General features: G+C 37.5%; 1 protein-coding gene across 3 annotated transcripts in view; it reads right to left on the reverse strand.

Annotated features, from left to right (window-relative positions):
- LOC136833688 (sulfide:quinone oxidoreductase, mitochondrial-like) overlaps positions 1 to 18,229 on the reverse strand; it is a 43,579-nt gene that overhangs the window by 8,741 nt on the left and 16,609 nt on the right. For 2 of the 3 annotated variants that reach the window (XM_067095879.1, XM_067095878.1), the window contains exons 10-12: positions 17,526 to 17,627; positions 16,438 to 16,582; positions 15,527 to 15,616 (exon numbers count right to left, since the gene is read on the reverse strand). In XM_067095879.1, the coding sequence (XP_066951980.1) occupies positions 15,556 to 15,616; positions 16,438 to 16,582; positions 17,526 to 17,627 (308 nt within the window). In that variant the 3' untranslated portion in view covers positions 15,527 to 15,555. Of the gene's footprint in view, positions 1 to 15,030; positions 15,617 to 16,437; positions 16,583 to 17,525; positions 17,628 to 18,229 lie in introns of those variants that run through there. The other variant, XM_067095880.1, reaches the window with a different exon arrangement.

Here is an 18,229-nt window from a genome sequence, read left to right on the forward strand (position 1 = left end):
GATTTTTAGTACTTCAAGTATTTATTTCCCATTTTTACTAGTGAGTTTCTTTTCTGTGACACAAGATTGTTTTGGAAATAAGGCAAGGATTGCACCCATGTTTTTTTTATACAATTTTAATGGATTGTAGTACTGTACAATGTTTCATTGTTTAAATTTGAAAGCTGTGCTTTTCCATGTATGCAATTAAGGTTTTTGACATTTGTTTTATTATTGAATGTGTTATTATAGCTATTCTAAAGCAGCTAACGTTGTTGTAAAGTAGCCGTTGTAAAAGAAATTTTTATTTAAAAGTATTAGATGTTTTTCTATTCTGATGAAACACCATAAAAACACCAAAGTGTTCAATTTTAGTAAAAAATTATTTCAGGGTCATGGTAGATGTGTATTTCTTCAGTCACCAAATAGGAACCATTATCCAGGTTTTTCAGTAGGTTGTATGGCAGTTTCAGACTTTATTTATTCCACTACAATTTATGTTTTACTTGTTATGGAAAGTTCAGGTTTACCTTTAGCTGTAGGAAAGTTCAGCAAAGACTTTGCAATGCTTAAGTCACAAGTCACCAGAATTGTCAGCAGGTGTTGGTATTGTTATCGTTATTAATAATCACAGTACTCTAATGATCTCAAAATATTGAAAGTAATATTGAAAGGTCACAGCCTGTTGAGAAATTAATGAAGATATTTCCATGAGAATCCTGGATTAGTAGAGGTTTAATGATGTACTATTGTAGGAATGGTATATAATTAGCTTTTCTTACTGACGATTTCATGTACCGTTAAACAGAATTAGGTATTTTAGTAAGTAGGTGAACAAGTAATCTAATCTTAAGCAAAGACAGTGTTGTTTTTATTAGCTTGTCATTTGTCATTGAATTTTTCAAGCTGAAGGGAATGGGGTTATCATTGATACTTGATGCCAAATGACCTAAATTTCTGTGAATTCTTGGTTTACTGTTTTTTTCTGTAATGTCTTCAAGTGTATGTGCGTCTGTAAATGACAGGAGTGTCTTCAGTAGAAGACTGCTCTTGTTTTGTTTATATGTGTTATGACAGTCATCATTCATGTAATTGAGCATAACTGGTATCTGCAAGCTTTGTTTCTTACTCATGTAAATTTCCTGCTATATTCAAAGTGACAATGTCAAATTTGTAAAATATATGAAAGTTACTGTAGTAGGTATCTAAAATTAGTCTTGAACTTGGTCATTGAGTAGACAATATTTAAAAAATTCTTGAGGAAGGTGTACAAGTTTGTTTGAAATTCCAAGATCCTAATTTTTCCTACAATATTTCAAAAATTTTTGAGGGAGGTGTTCAAGTTGTTTGTTTGTAATTCCAGGATCCTAATTTTTTCTACACACTGGACTATTGGTATGGGCTGTGAGAAAGCTGTTTGAAATTAATATAACTGTCAAAGGGGTATCATGCAGAGATTACTATTATGAGGAAAAACTAACTCCACATCTCAGGAAGTTTGTTGGCTGATTCATTTATAAATTACCATCTATGGAAAGAATGTACATTATAAATAATTGGAAGATCATTTTAAAAATTCTCCTTCATATTCCATTTTTTGGTGTTAAGGGACCTATTTTTTTTATATACAATAATGATTAGAACTAATTAACTCTTTAATTTGTTTACTGTACTTCCATTCCATAGCTGGCCTTCCAATTATAGTTTAGTACTGGGTGTGTTTCCTTTGGTAGTAAACTCCGTATTACACAGGAATTCAGCATTGTTTTAGACTGATGCCCTGGCTCTCAAATGAAACCACGATGAGTTCTGAGTTTCTCCTTATTACTGATCATCATGATTTCAGGCAAGGTGAGACTAGGTGTAGTGACTCAAGGTCCACAATTGTAGGCTGCATGATTTATTGCAAACATGCAGGAAAAAAATAATTTTCAGAGTATATAATGTCATTTGACATTAGAGTGCAAGTTTACTGGTGTGATTCGGCTTCTTTTCCTTTTATTTTGGCTGTTAAAGCCTCAGTGAACCTAATTCTGATGCAGTCATGGTTTTTTTTCTGGCTCCTTTATGATTGATGACTTACCCCATTGTTGTTGGGAGGTTATGGAAGAATTACTTCACCTTTAGGGTTTTGCTGAATAGGAACTATAAAATGGGTGGTAACCCAGATGAGATTTTGGAATGGTTTTAAGTAAGTGTGCCAGTTATGCCTTCATGCATCAATTCTGTTTTTTCATTGTTGGACTGTTTTTGAATGGAGTCAATATTATAGTTTAGCTTGGGAAGAAAGCTTGTGATGCTATTTCCTTTAGTGTCTGTTCTGAGAATTTGTATGCATGCTACTTTTCTTATAGAGCATCAGTATTCATAAAATCTTTTTGAGATACTGTTACACTGTTTGGCTGTCAAGATGGTAAGCTGCTCAGTACTATTTTTTAGAGATGATGTAAAGCCACATCACTCAGTACTGTTCAGTTTTGAACTGTATTTTTGGCAGTTTTATGGATGTTCTTCCATAAAAGTTTTAATAGAGACTGTAATTACTCTCTTAGAATTTTTGTAATCTTTTTCTAAATGTTGGTTTGCATTGTATTTATTTTTATTCTTCTCTTCTTCACTTACAGACACCGTATTCTGTGGAGGCTTGTTACAATTCGTGTATGATTTTTTGCTTGCTCTTAAGAATGTGGAAAAACATCTATTTCACTGATGATGATAACGGAAAATAATTCTAGTCATGTTACTTTAGTGGTACAGTAAATTAAGATGGTAACTTAGAGAGCTTTTGGAAACTGGCTTATCATCCCTTGTCAGTCTCAGTATTTTTTATTGTACTATGTTGATTAAGACTCTTATTCTCTCCAGTTTTTCTCACTGCATGTGATTATGAGATTTTAGCCAGTAATAATAATACTATAATGTCTATTATCATGTGGTGGTTTTTATCACTATGACTGTCCTCTGCAGGCAGAAGACAGCTGCTGTATATTTTGGTGATGCTGCTTGCTTCTATGTCCAATGATTTGGATTTCAGCAAGTAGGTGCAGAGCAATACTGAATTAAAAGTTGTAGAACCTCTTTTTCAAGGTTATTGCCAAGGTCCAGTTAATACACAGGGAAAGAACACAGGTTGAAGGCATCTTAGAACACAGGTTGAAGGCATCTTAGCCTATGAGACAAACTCAGAGGCAAATGCCATATGTTTAGACAGATGTTCCTTCAAGTGGTTTTCTCATAAGGCCATATTTTAAGACTTGATGCTTCTGACAGCATTCCTACTGGAATACATGTCATTTGAGCTGGCCATGTTTAAAGACTTGATGCTTGTGACAGCAATCCTACTGGAATACACATCATTCGGGCTGATGGATGAAAGAATTTGTATTGTGCAAAAGTGCTTCACTCACAGTCTTAATGTTTGGTTGTGGATCCTAACAGTCTTGATTTGGTTGTGCTCTTTGATGCTGGAGTTTGTGGCTCCTAGTCATTTTTGGTTAAATAACAATCCCTTCACTATCATTGTGATGTTCGGTTTCCTCTGTTAAGAATTCCACCGTGCAATGCATAGTGTTGATGACTTTAAGTCATATGTGATATTTTAGGTTATTGGTGATATTTTAGGTCATAGCTGCCAACATCTATTTTCCTTATCCTTCTGAGTATTTTTGTCATGTATGGATTTAATAGCCTAGTGTTTGGCATACCAGTTACCTGTTAATGTAGACATATTGCCGTGGTTGGAAAATGAGGAATCTGTCTTATCAACTGGATTGTAGTTCCCAATGCGAGTACAGTATAAGAACAGGTTTGTAGTTTTATTTTCGTAATGCGATTCTTGAACATATTTTGAAGGTAGGGGAACTTGTTTTGAAGGTAGGGGAACTGTTTGTATTTGAGATGCTACCTTAATTATATTTGGCATGTACACTTTCTGACTTTGCAGGAAATTCTTCACCAGTGTAGCCAAAAACCTATTGGCATCCCACTGATTCAGTAATCAATGCATGGTACCTCTTTCATAGTAATTCTACTTTGGATGAAGTCCTCAGTACAGTGGAGACATTTTAAAGGATTTAAAAAAATTAAAGAGTTAAATCATATGTGATTGTTTTGAGTAATTTGAAAAATATAGAAAATATGCAAGGATTAGGCTCAAATTCTTTTCATTTGTTACAGTAATATACTCCTGGAACTTTAACAGTAGTTTAGTCTTGAAACTTAAACTATATTGGTGATGATTTGGTGATAAGACTTCCATTGTTGTAGATGTAGTAGATTTTCTGATTAAAATTTTTATTTTCTTGGTAAATTTTGTCATTGGCATTAATATCAGATGCATACTGTACTGTAATAGAGGATTAAAGTAAGAAAATATTTTTATAATAACCATGGCCAAAATGAAACAATGTTTAGAGATCTTCTAGTATAAGAGAACCTATTTGTAAATTTATGTGGCAGCTGAGGATACTGCAGTTTTTAAAATATATGAGCAAAGTGTTAGGTTGTGATATATATAGTTAAAGGTAAGCCATAGCCTCAAACTTTTTTGTTCCTATGGGTGAGCAGCCATCATCCTTCATATATGAAGTATCCTTCAGCATGAGCTGGAATAGCTGTTGAACCTTTAAATAAGGTTGTTAAAATGGTGGGAATTTGGGGGGCGAGAGAGGTGGTTACCTTGCCCTCCTCTCCATTATTTCTTTCTTTGCCATAGCAAGAGGATGCATTTACTGTTGCTTCCCTGTGTGATTTGAATTTTTGTTGAGTACCCTGAAATCATTGTTCCTTTTAACTTGAACCTTGCTTTTTGCATTGTGTGAATACTTTTTTTTTTTTTTTTACGTATTTTGGGCCTGGTTTTCTCAGTTATGGAGAATAAACCGAATCAATGCCATTGTGAAGGTCATGGGTGGCTAAGTAGTCATTTCATGTCTTCTGTATCAGGAGACCCACATATGTTTTGTACTTGTAGAGAAAGGGAATTGTTTCTTTCCCTATGATGAGTGTCCCCATTGGACTTCACCTCAGTGGGAGATGGACAGCAAGAGGAGGAGCAGGCCTAGGGAAGTTTCATTAAGTTTTTTGGAGAGTAACACTTGGCCAGAAATGATGCCAAATCCTCTTAAAATCTTGACTACTGTAGAAAAATTCGGTTACCTTTAAATATTCAAGGTAGTCCATCACTTGCTACTTTCCTGGATTTGCTCTCAGAAAGAAAACCTGACCAGTTATCTACTGACATGTCTGCTTCTACTTTCGCAGTATCAATGTTATCTTCATTTATTACAGGTAATTCCCTAGTGGCTGTGGTTATGTGCCTGTTGCTGAGCAAGCTGACATTGTAACATCTCTTCCACTTGCCTCAACCACATCGCTAATGTACAGGTTGACTAGAGTTGGACAAGGTGGTGAAAAGAGAGAAGCAGTTGCTTTGGCTTCATCCTCGTCATCGTCTTATACTTCATCATTGTCCTTTTCCTCGTCCACATCCTCAGACTCTTCATTGGCGTAGAAGAAGAAAAGAAGAAGTTTAAGCTGCTAGCTTCCTTCTGGGTTAACATTGCACCTCTGGCAGGGTTAATGCTTCAGCACGTGCCTGCTTGGACAAGAGGACTGCTCCCTCGGCTTGCCACTGTGAACTCTTGGGCTGACACTGGTATGGGATTAGGAGTAAGAAGTAGTAGTTTTGACCTATGGGAAATTTTGAGGTCCTGAGGACCTGCTCCTCTGGACCTTTCAGGCTCAGTTGAAACTGTATTTTCAGGAAATTATTTTGCTTATCTGTTAGCACAGTTATCTCAGGAAGGCAACTTTGGCTACTAATCTGACCATGATCTTGACTTCAGAGTGCACTGTACAGTTTGCTTTGGAAGTGAGATAGTCAGTCAGGTTGCTTGTTTGCTTGTTCACAGTTATCTTGTGGTATTTTGGTGGAGGGAACTCCCTTATTAATGGGTCTGGGAGTTCCCATGTTGCCAGCAGATTGGGTAAACTCCTCCCCCGGCCTCTTAAACTCCAGGATTGGTTCTATGCACTGGATGTGGAGGACTCACCAGGGCAGTTGGGTGCATCAGTCTGCTGCCTGACAAAAATGTCTCTCTTGTGAAAGACTGTCAGGAATGCTTTGCCATGGAATTTGCAGCAATGGCTTCGGTGCAAGCAGTGACTTGTTTTAGACCTGTTTTAGACCTATAGGTTGGAACTCTCACTGACTATGTCCTCTCAGGTATTTTGTCTTGAAGACAAAAAGACTAAAAGGAGGTTGATGGTCTCAAGAGGTAGAGGCTCTACCTATCTGGCACACTGATTAACATTACAGTAGGCAAACCTGGTCCTGCAAAAGAGAGAGTTTTCTCTTTACTTTCTTGCTTGGTGTCCCAAGAAAACAGCCTCTTGCGGAATAGTTTAGGTATTGGATCTACCTCTCACCTTTACCAATAGAAACGGTAGATGCAGTGGTTGAGCTTTGTTGGGAGGACTGTAGGGACTCCCTGATCACCTGTGCAAATGAACTTAAAACCCCTGCAGGGAGCAGAGCTGCCTGCCTCTACACCTTTAAGTCCGGCAAAACCCCAAGCATTTGGTGTGCAGAAGTAGCCCTAGCCAGCAGTAGCAGTCTTCCTCCTCTGCTAGGAAGGGCAGGTAGCCTTCCCAGCCCTTTCATCTCCCTTCTCTGGTCAGTCCAAGACGGGTGGGAAAAGGAAGAATAAGGGAGGTGGTCGGTGAGAGTGGCAGTCTCCATCCTCTGCTGCCATGAATAGGGGTATTGACTTTTTTGCTATTGGACAAAGTGGCAGCAACAAGGAGTAGAGCCTTGGGCCATATCGGTCCTTTGGAACAGGTACAAGTTTCCATTCAGGGACTTTGTGCTTTCCTCCTGTGATACTAATCCTGTTCCTGTTAAACTCTCTTGATTCTTGGACGTCGTTAAGCTTACTGGAGGAGGTGGAAATCACAACAGAGAAAGGCACTTGAAGTTGATTGCTGGTCTCCGAGGCTTACAGTTGCCTTTTCCTTGTGGAGATGGCATCTGGGAGTTGCAAACTGGTCATTGACCTCTCAGCACTGAACGAGTATATTCGGAAGGCTCCATTCACAAATGGAAGCCATGTTCAGTGTTATATTCCATTAGAGAGGGGAGACTTAATGATTTTGATGCATGTTCAGGATGCGTATTTTCAAATACCCATCCATCAGGCTCTCAGAAGTACATTTGCTTTGCCTGCAAAGAGACTATGCTTTTAACATTGGCAACTGGTCCTCAGATGTTCAGGATGGGTATAATCACCATCCATCAGGCTCTGCTGTACATTTGCTTTGCCCAAAGAGACTTCAAATTGAGTATTCCACCTTGCTGGGGCATTCAAAGTACCTGGATATGATTTTGGTGGATCAGCTCAGCTGCTGAAGTGTGGTCCTTATACCCCAGAGTAGCAGAGAAGTGGTTTGATCTATGGAAATCCCTCATGACTGAACAGGGAACTTCATGTTTTATCTTCTCAGTCCCAGACCTGTGTGCAGTGGTGAAGAAAATGTTCAACATCCCTGCAACAGTCTGGATGTGTACAACTTTACACCTTTCACTCTTTACTGTGAGGTGATCAACTGAGTGTTCGTTACCCTGGATCTTCACGCCGAGTGGTACGTACATCTGCTGACATTCCTGATTGAAGTGCTGATGCAGTTGCCTTGAGTCAACATGTTCACAGGTATCACTAGGCAATTTGATCTCTCCACCTTCATAGGTGAAGTTTATTCAGTGTGCCCGTGAAAGAGGCTTTTCTTGCAGGGCAGTGAGAGAAATATATGGGTACCTATGTTGTTTCACAGTGAATGAGCATCAGGGAAAGTTTGCTATCTTCTGCAATTGGTGTCATAGAAGGGGTCGCTCTTCCCAGTCACAGGCATTGTTCTCCCCAGTCATCAGGTATCTGTTCAGTGGCCTGCAGATTTCATCTTCCTTCTCTGGAAACAAGCAACTCTCACTTTCTGTGGTAAAGGGCTATTGTTCAGCCTTATCTCTGGTTTTTAAACTGAAGGAGTTTGATCTCACATTGGTAGAGTTATCCATGCTTATGAGAAACTTTACTCTGGTCTTGCCATTCCTGGGAACTCCAGCCCCTGGAGTAAGATGTTTCGTTGACGTTATGCGTAGCCTCAGGGACATCTCTCTGAACTACTGTCTCGTTCTTTGGACAGAGACTTAGTCTTCAGTCTTCCTCTTAGCTTTAGTCTCAACAAAGAGAGTTTGGGAACTTCATGGCTTGTCTCATCTCGTCCAGCACGATGAAGGTGGGGATCCCTCTCATTCTCTTTTGTCCTAGAGTTTGTAGCAAAAACTCTCAACTCATCGATTCTGGACAAGAGGTTTGAGAGTTCCTTGATTCCTTCCTTCTATGATTGTTGGTGGAGATCTGGATGAGATACTGTTGTGTCCTGAAGTACTATTTGAAAAGGACTTGTTCTTGAGTGTAGGATAGGTTAGTCATAGGTGGTGGTGTCTAGGAACATCCTTTCTTTCTGGCTTTGTAAGGTTATCAAGTGGGTGTACAATTCATTTCTGGAAGAGCTTGCCCTCCTTTCCTGCTCAAAAACACACAAAGCTAAGGGTGTGGGACCGTCTCTTGCCTTTTGGAAGGATTCTTTTTGGCCTGTGAGGTAATGAGTACAGGAGTTTGGCATAGTCAGAACTACCTTACCTCACTCTGCTGTAGAGGTGTTGCCGATGAGTCAGCCTTGACATGTTCTCCCTGGGACTGGGTGATTGCTCAACAAGTTATGTAGTTATACAGACCTGACAGGGTATGTTGCATCTCATCCGAGTATGAAAACTGGGTATGTTCTTATATGAAGGGTGATTGAGGAATGAGTGGTTATACCGTCCTTTTCTTTTCCTCTCTTAAGTGTGTCCTGGCTGAAGTACACTGGAATTAAATGAGGGTAAGGTAATTAAACAGCAAACGCCTGTTCTGGGTAGCTTAGAATGTGTTGCTCTCTGTCTTATCTTTTTTGACAAGGAAGAAGAAAGATATGATAAAGTTTTCTCTGAACTTTTTTTTATAAAAGAATAGGCAGGAAAAAGCTGCTTGGTGACTTGCCAATTATTATAGGAGTTGTCATGGTTTTCCGAAATGTTTTTCCCTCTTATTTTGGAGATTTAAGGCACAGGGCCCTACCTCTCTGGTCTTCTTTTCACTAGAATTTTACAGGTTCTGGAAATCATTTCATCCCTTGTTTGCAAAGGCAACTGGAAGCTTGGTGTTTCCAGGTGGAGTTCAGCCCTTTTCTTCTTCTGGGACCACACCTTCCTAAAGGGCAAGTCCCCACATATATAAACAGTGATGGTTGTATCCCTATAGGAAGAATAGCAGACTATTGAAGCAACCTTTCATTTAGGTAGTAACCAACTCTATCATCCAGTTTTGTCCTTGTGGGATAAAGGAAAGAATGGAATGGCAAGCATGTGGAGAGCTTAGGTAACTCCTTCCTCCCCCTTTCTTCATCATTTTACTACCTTGTTTACCAAGATTTAACAGCTGTTCCAGCTTGTGCTGAAGGTTACTCCATATATGAAAGGCTCTGCTCTATATGCCCAGGAAAAATACAAATAGCTTCAAATATTTAGTTTTTCTTAAAAGTTGGTTTAAAAAGGTAAGGTGCATTCTTACCATTGAAAATTTTGACAGGCATTTTAATCTGATTTTTGTTGGTAATTTCTAGGGAGATGACCTACCTTTAGTCATTGTTGTCAATCTGGGATTTATACATTATGCTTTAACTTAAAATAGTTTAATGTGGTCATTCTTTCACTAGATGTACAGTATACAACAGTTTTGTTTTTTTAGTTTTAGCTTCTTTTGGTGTATAGTTGTTAGATTAAGAAACTGGAAAGGCTAATTTCTGCCAATTTCCCTTGATGTCATTTGTAATGCAGGCAATTTTTGTCCATGATTGTTTGCTTTCATTCTAGTCAGTTTTATAACTTTCTCATCATAATACAATAAACTTAATCATTAAAGTCCTTGCATCAGTTATTTCCTTTTAAATATTTTATATTGCATCAGTCATTTCCTTTTGAATATTTTACTATGTAGAAATCCCTAGACTTATCATTTTGCTTTTGGGGGCACTGAGAGCAACTTCATACAACCAACATGCATAACTTGGCCTTTAATACATATTACAGTAGTTGGTCTAACCTAAGTTGGCTAGGCTTATAGTGTTTTGACTCAATGATCTGGCTAAACTAAAAAATAATAATTGCTCCTTTTATCTTTCTTACATGTTAAGATTCATTGATCTTTGGATGATGCATCTTGTGGCTTTGATTGCAATTCTGATCACAGCTAAAAAGCAAAGGAGTTATCTATGAGGTTGGACGACACACCTTACCCCTGGCATTTGAGTAGCACTTGTAGTTGAGCAATGTGAAAATCTAATAATTCATAACTGTGGGTATTTTCCCATGCCTAACAAACAGCTAAACCTAAGGATAGATAAACTCCCTCTAATAAGACCGTCTAAGGTTCACACCAAAGTACAACAAATGCTACTAGGGCATTGTGGGTTACTGGTAACCCTCAAGGCCCTAGTAGCATCTGCTGTGCCTGGGTATATAAACCTTAGGCAGTCTCTGGTAGAGGGAGTTTATCTATCCCTAGGTTTAGCTGCATGGTAGGCATAGGAAAAGTTTAGCTGCATGGTAGGCATGGGAAAATACCAATATGTAATACCCAAAAGCTTGATGCAGCTTGATGACCTCAGTCATGTTAGGGCATAAGAACTTGCCTGTAGAAAGTTAAACTCACACAGCAACTCAGCCAGCCACATCATTCATCCATTCACTGTCAAGAATTGCCTGGTTACCCAAGCCTCATTATTAGCCAAACATATCACATATATTTTAATTTTTCATTACATTATTTTTCTTAAAAACTTTTGGGTTCTCTGAGTGGTAAACAAGCAGAGGCTTTTCAATTTTAAATCCTAACTGGCATTCCATCAGAGTGAATGAGTTTATCTGTCCATCATTGGCTTGTACTATGGCAGTGACTTCTCTTCTTGGGTGGTATGAGTCCTGTTTGGCTTTTCTTCCAAAACAGGCCTACAACTGAACACTTATTGGGGATTGAAACCTTCATCCATTACATTACCTGAGCAATTTTTCATTCTGAAAATAATAGTAATTGCTCCTTACATGAGATGCTTGATCTTTAGATGATGAATCATGTGGATTTGATTAAGATTCTGATCACTGATAGAATACAAAAGAGGATAACATTGGATGGCAAACCTTACCCTGGCATTCAAGTAGCACTTATGGTTGAGCAGTATGGAAGTTTAGTGTGTAGCTATGTGCTGGGTCTGGTCTTTATGGACTGACAACCCTCAAGGCCCTGGTAATATTGGGTATGTGTAGGCCCTGGTAATATTGGGTATGTGTACTTTGGTGTAAACTTTAGGTGGTCTTATAAGTGGAAACTTGTCTATCCCCAGGTGTAGCTACATGATAGGCATGAAGAAATACTCTCAAGATATAAAACATCAAACACCCCAAACCTTGATGACCTAAGTATGCAGACTGACATTTCAGCCCCTCTTCAACAACAAAATTCCAACAAAAACAACCCTTAAGATACTGTAGCTGTGAGCTCATAAAACAAAAGAAATGTGAAAAATTAAGCTCCATCATTGATCCATTTGATTCCCTTTTACAGAGTCAAAATGGGTGAAGGTTGGAACTTTTTTAATTTTTCATTTTTCTTTTGCTCTGCAAATCCAAACAGCTTCATTGTCATATGAGTTGTTTTGTTTGAATTTCGTTGGAGAGGGGCTGAAGAAATGTCAATCTTTGCATACCTACGTCATTAAGCTTTGTGGTATTTGATGTTTTATTACTTGTGAGTATTTCCTCACCCTACCATGCAGCTACGCTTAGGGTTAAGTTTCCACTTATAGGACATTACATGTCCTGTCCGTCAAGATCACACCCAGCACAGAGCTACAACACATTACTGCTCAACCATAAGTGCTACCTGAATGCAGGGTAAGGGGTGTCTTCCAACCTCATCCTCCTTTTTACTCTAACAGTGACCAGAATTGCAATCAAAGCCAAATGATTCATCATCTAAAGATCAAGCATCTCATGTAAGGAGCAATTATTATTTTATTCAGAATGAAAATGGTCAATCCATGTAAAGGGAGCTGAAGGTTTAGTTCCCCAACAAGTATTCAGTTGTAACGAGATGGGCCTGTTTTGGAAGAAAATGCCAAACAGGACTGATATCAACCAAGAAGAGAGTCACTGCCATGGCAAAAGCCAATGATGGACAGACTATAACTCTTTTGCTCTGAGGGAATGCAAGTTAGGATTTAAAACCGAAGCCTTTGCTGGTCTTCACCACTCAGAGAACCCAAGAATTTTTATGAAAAATAATGTAATGAAAAATAAAATAAGTGTGATGTGGTTGGCTAACAGCAAGACTTTGGTAACCAGGTAATTTTTGAATGGATGATCAAGAAATGCCTCTAGGAGAAAAAAATTGCTTTTGCTCACCCTCCATGCTTGAAGGCTGAGTTGCTGTGTGAGTTTAATTTTATACAGGTGAGGTTCTTGCCCCTTACATACCCCCATATCCAGCCTAAGAACCAACAGGTGATTTCAAACTAAGAAACTCTACGCCAAAGCACTAATTCCAGAGGTGTTTTGAAGTGACCTCCAACAGAGCTGACCCTCAGAGAGTTCTGGAAGAACCATTTCAACAAACCCCACTGCTTAAGCCTTATAGACAGGACCCTGAACTCTGCCTGGAGAAAATTGTGGCCAGATGCTGTCACAGAAAAGGAGTTTGAAGGCTGTGATGCTGAACCTGTTGTAAAGGATAAAGTCTCTGAGCAAGTCCATAGGCTTGGAAGCTAATGCTGATGATGTGGAGGAGTTAGTGGATGAGCACAAAGAGCAGTTCACCACAGATGAACTGCAGGATCTTTAGAGGAACAGTTCTCCACAACTGGGAATCTCCTTTATAGGGTTCCGTTCTCAGCTTCATCAATAAAAAAAATTGTTTAAATTGGGGAAATTCAAATTTCTGACCGGCCAATGAAGAATAAGAGGTAATTTATTTCTGGTGATAGAAATTCATTTCTCCCTTTAATGTGGTTTTAAAAATCTGACAAAAAAGCTTGGATCCGTTGCTAGGTAACCAAACACTGGTTCTTAGCCACGAAACAAAGTAAGTCTAACAACCCCAGAAGTTCCAGCCCTTTTAGGAGAGCTGTTAATCAGCTCAGTGGTCTGGTTAAACTAAGATATACAACTTTTTTAGAGGGAACAGCAACAGACAACAACTGAGGAATCTCCTTTCTTTCTTGCATAAAGGGGTAATTTCTGTAGTTCATCAATAAAAGAAATCTGCTCAGATTGGGGAAATGTGCAAAATTATTTCCATGAAAAATATCACCCTGAAAAAGCAATTTGGTAAACTGTGTTATAAACTTGCTGAATGACAATGCTTTTTTCCTATTACCTTTAAGGACATTTTCAAAAAAATCTGTCCCAAGCTGATCAACCAGATGTAAGGGGTTTCCTCTGAAGACTTGCTCTTCTAATTACCAAAAACTCATCTATAAACAGGAATGTAAAGCTGATGTATGAAAGGAAGATGCTTTAAACCAGCTACAGAGGAAACTTGTTGAAGGATGACCAAAATTACCTCTAGAGGAAAACACTTTGTCATTCATGTAAAAATTAAAAAAAAATTAAAAAATGAGCAAGACAATGAAGACAAAGCAAGAATAAGAAGAAAAGGGTCTGAAACTCCAGGTAGAAGTACCAAAATGTCTGCTTCCTGATGAGATTGGGAAAATAACTCTGCGGAAGGTTCCCTTCCTTGTTCCTAATACTCGGTGCTTGCACTTCACATTAAAGTCCTCATTTTTAATGTTTATATTTTGAGCTTTACGATTATCTCTGTATCCTAATGCAATTAAAAACATTTTTCTCCTACACAACCTGCACATTATCTTCATGGTATTCTAAACTGTTCTGTACTGTTAGAAAAGAGGTTGAGTACTGTATGGAATAAGAATACTTCAGAGCTCTGCTTTACCAGCTGGTTGATATGTATATTTTTAAACATTTTCATCTCCCTATTGTTCACTAACTCATATCAATAATAAAAAGCTAATTTCTAAAGTATTAGAAAATATGCAAACAACCAAAAACATAAAATAAGCTTGACATAATTTTTTCTATACATGCCAAACTATCAGAGGCGCAAAAGTGTGAGGTTTTGGTTTTGAATAAAATTTGAGTATTTGAAGCCAATGCAATTAGAACAATGTGAGGCACTGGCCTGGGGAAAAATGCCCTACAACAGGAAATTGTTCAGTTTTAAACTGAACATTGCCAGATTCTTAGCCATCAAAGTTTTCCACCTGAGTTTGAGTGAGCAGCAATCTTTGGCTCAACAGGCAATCAGAGGATCTTTTAAAACTGAAGCCAATGTTATATAGTGTAAAGGTACTCCTAAGCATTTGATGCCTACCTCATTGCTACAACTGACATACTATATAAAAAAGGAGCAAGAATACTTACTATATTAAAATGGCACGATATTTAACGGAGCAACTACTGTACTTTCTGTGCTAATCAACTCTACTTCGAGACTAAAAAGTGTACAGTACATGTACTTATTGTAAATGTCCAAAGTTCTCAATAAAATTACATGTACTGTATATTAAACTCCAGTAAACTCCAGTACGCACTTATGCAAAGGATGAATACTTTTACTGGAACTACAAGGTACTTATCACAACATTAACATCCTTTTATAATACACATACAATTTCCCTTCAACTTAAGAATAGGCTACCATTAAGTGTTCTATACTGCAAGAAGTTTAGACTACGCACTTGCTATTGTAAGTTAGTTAAAGTTTTCCCAGACCACAGAACTAAAGATCTTGTCTCTTATAGAGCTGGCCTAAAGGGTATCTCTTTTAAAACGGATTTAAGGGAACCTCGTGTATGTCGGTAAGTAACAAGCTGATAAAATGTATATAGTCTTATATATTTACAGGCAAAAATAATTACTAGTACTGCTACTGGTAATACTACTAGTGTGGCTAGTACTATTAGTGTGACTACTACTGCTAGCTTATCATTAATGTACAATGATTTCTTTTAATTCAACATTTAACTACATATCATGGCTACAGTTTACATCATGCCTTTGTTAGGCTAACGTCTCCCTTTTTTTCGGCGCTACTCAGAAATACCAAAACCATTCTGAAATTTATGTTGAACGAAATTATCGTGTACTGTAGTCTTACAAACACCAGACCCTCAACTCTATTATTCCCTGTTATTCCTTCTTACTGATTACAAAGGCATTCTTTTCTCTAAGAACTAGTTACAGTATATAATTGATTATATACTGTACTGTGTTAGACAAGCTATGATTAAGTAAATTAATTACTGTTCCATGTCATTACATGTACCGGAATGGGATGAATATAAGAAAATTATATTCCTGACTCATACTTACAGAAATGTCGCTTGAAATAAATTGCAATTTTACTTAGATAATCCAAGATGCATTGCCTTCCGTATGTATTTAGGTCCTTCCCAGTAGCCACTGCAAGGGAAAGCAACATGACATTAATTAATGATTCAAAGTAAATCTATTAACATTTAGCCAAACCATTCTAAGTATCGTTTAATATTCAAATGACAACTGACAAAGACGGCTGTTAACTCGGTTTTGGATCTGTGTCACAACCTTGTGATTAATGGAGGTTTTAGATATTTTCTTCTCTGGTAATTTTTTATTAACCTTCCCAATTCCATATCGCTTGCTATTCATTTTTTTCGTCTTCAGAATTCACCTTCAGAATTTGTGTAAGCGAGCTACAGGAAACTATTGTTATTTAAGCTGAGAAAATTGCAAACCTCAGTTTTTTCGTATTTTCACAGATTGTCAACGTGTTGATTATACTGTGTTAATTTTCAGTGCGTACCTACCTAAACTATTGTTCAAATAGTGGATTATGTAAATATATAAATATAAAAATTTTTGAAAAAGATAAAAGTATGAACTTACAAATTTGTCAAATAAAATTCTGAAGCCCTGCATGCCTACAGCTCAAGAAACGAAGAACAACATAACTGGATTTGGGTAGGAGTTATGAAAGCTCAAAGCTGAGTGAGTTGTATTAGGAAGATAAGAAACCAGTTGCGGAAAGGAGTTGATGTAGAAACTAGATTTTTAACGCCAGTCGGGCTGGAGTATTCAAATGGAGTGCAACATATAACAACTGCAACCACCAGCACCCCATAAACGTTTTTTTTTGTGGCATTTATTTGCTCAAATTAATTATGATAAACATATACATTTGAAGTTGCATTTACTATGAACCTTGGAAACTAGAATAAAAATGCTGAACATGCTTTACTTACTTCATCATTGCCATCCAGTACATGGGAGGCATCATATCCTTCTTCATGTGGAACATAACTCTTCGCTCCTTTGCCTGATTGACTGGGAATGTCTCCACGGGATTTAAATTAAAATCAAATTCGGCCAGTATGCAGGTCGAATATCCTGTTAGAAAAAAAAAGTATGGGATCAAACACTCGTATCTTCCGTAAAAGAAACATCAATAAAAATAAACAATTGAAGACTTCAAAATATGATACCTAATGTCTACTTTGCACAGTCCTAATCATGAATGCTCTTTGAACAATCTGAAATCGGATAACATTATTGTCTATTTCATCTGGCAAAAGGTAAACTAATTACTAATGAATAACAATCGTAGTCAATTTTTCTACATTATAAACAAGGATATATTCAGTCTAATGATTTATTGTCTATTTCATCTGGCAAAAGGTAAACTAATTACTAATGAATAACAATTGTAGTCAATTTTTCTACATTATAAACAAGGATATATTCAGTCTAATGATTTGTTAGCTGTAAAACAATCAACAGCGTATGGTTATTTTCTTGTCCAAGGAAGTTCTTCAATTACTCAGATAAGTTATTGCAGGGGAAAAATAACTTGATTGACAAAAACAAAGGTCCATGAAGAATGTATTGTCCTGACAATATCTATGTCAGCCTTTTTGGGGTAGTATTTGGATGTAGGTGAGCCCTCAGTCGAGTATTTTATCTTAACAAAAAGAAGTATGACAACTAGAGCCAAACTAGTAATATCCTGATCAATCTAGCTTTATATTACTAGGTTCTAGAGCACACAGAAGTCAGGAAAATTTGATACGATTATGATGAGTAAAATTCTCGAATGGAGCATCCTTGAAATTAAGATACGGGGCAATGGCACTGGCGCCCTCTACTGTATCAAGTACCATATATACTCTATTCTGTCTAGTACATCATTCAAACCAAGAAACATGTTTCTCTACTTTCAACATGCACAAAGGTTCCAAAATAGTCCACGGCAGCATCAATGAGAGTAAATTCTTCTCTCTTAAATTACTATACATTATCACAGAACCGTAGACATACGAACACCGAAACTTACCGGTAACCAAAGGGCAGGAAGTGTAACCGTCATATGTCTGTCGAGGATCTTTGCCGTCCATCACCATTCCTAAGTTTTTACGTAAAATTCCAACCTGGGCAGCTAGGAAGACAAATAGATGCTGATGGTGAATATGGCAAATTCTCAAAAACAAGCGTTGACACTTAACATAATTAGCCAATAACAAAAAGTATTCATCAAAAGTAATGACTTTTGTAATAGTCATTTTATAAGAAGTAAATAAAAAATGTACAGCAATATGGAAGTTTGAGCAATTGTGCGAGTTGAAGGACATCATAACGATATATTTATCGTTTTTAGTATGATGTATAACCATTACTTTAGGTAATAATGGTTAAAGTACGACTTATATTAAGGCTAATAACAACCTTGATTGAAATGCTGAATGGTATTCTGAACCTATTTCCTAGCTTCGAAAATAGAGGAATTGCAATGGAATAAAAAATTTAGGCCAAAGGCCAAGCACTGGGATCTATAAGGTCATTCAGCGCTGGGACTTACGAGGTCATTCAACGCTGAAAGGGAAACAAAGTAAAGAAGGTTTTGAAGGTGCACTATGAAACAAGTGTTAGTAGAGGGTGGAACGTAAGATGCAAGAAAGATAATATGAACGGAGGTATAGTAAAAGGAATGAACAGGGTTGTGGCTAAGGGCTGTAGGGACTCTGCAAAGAACCTTATGTA

Source organism: Macrobrachium rosenbergii, chromosome 52 (genome assembly GCF_040412425.1).
Source record: "Macrobrachium rosenbergii isolate ZJJX-2024 chromosome 52, ASM4041242v1, whole genome shotgun sequence".
Taxonomy (NCBI): domain Eukaryota; kingdom Metazoa; phylum Arthropoda; class Malacostraca; order Decapoda; family Palaemonidae; genus Macrobrachium; species Macrobrachium rosenbergii.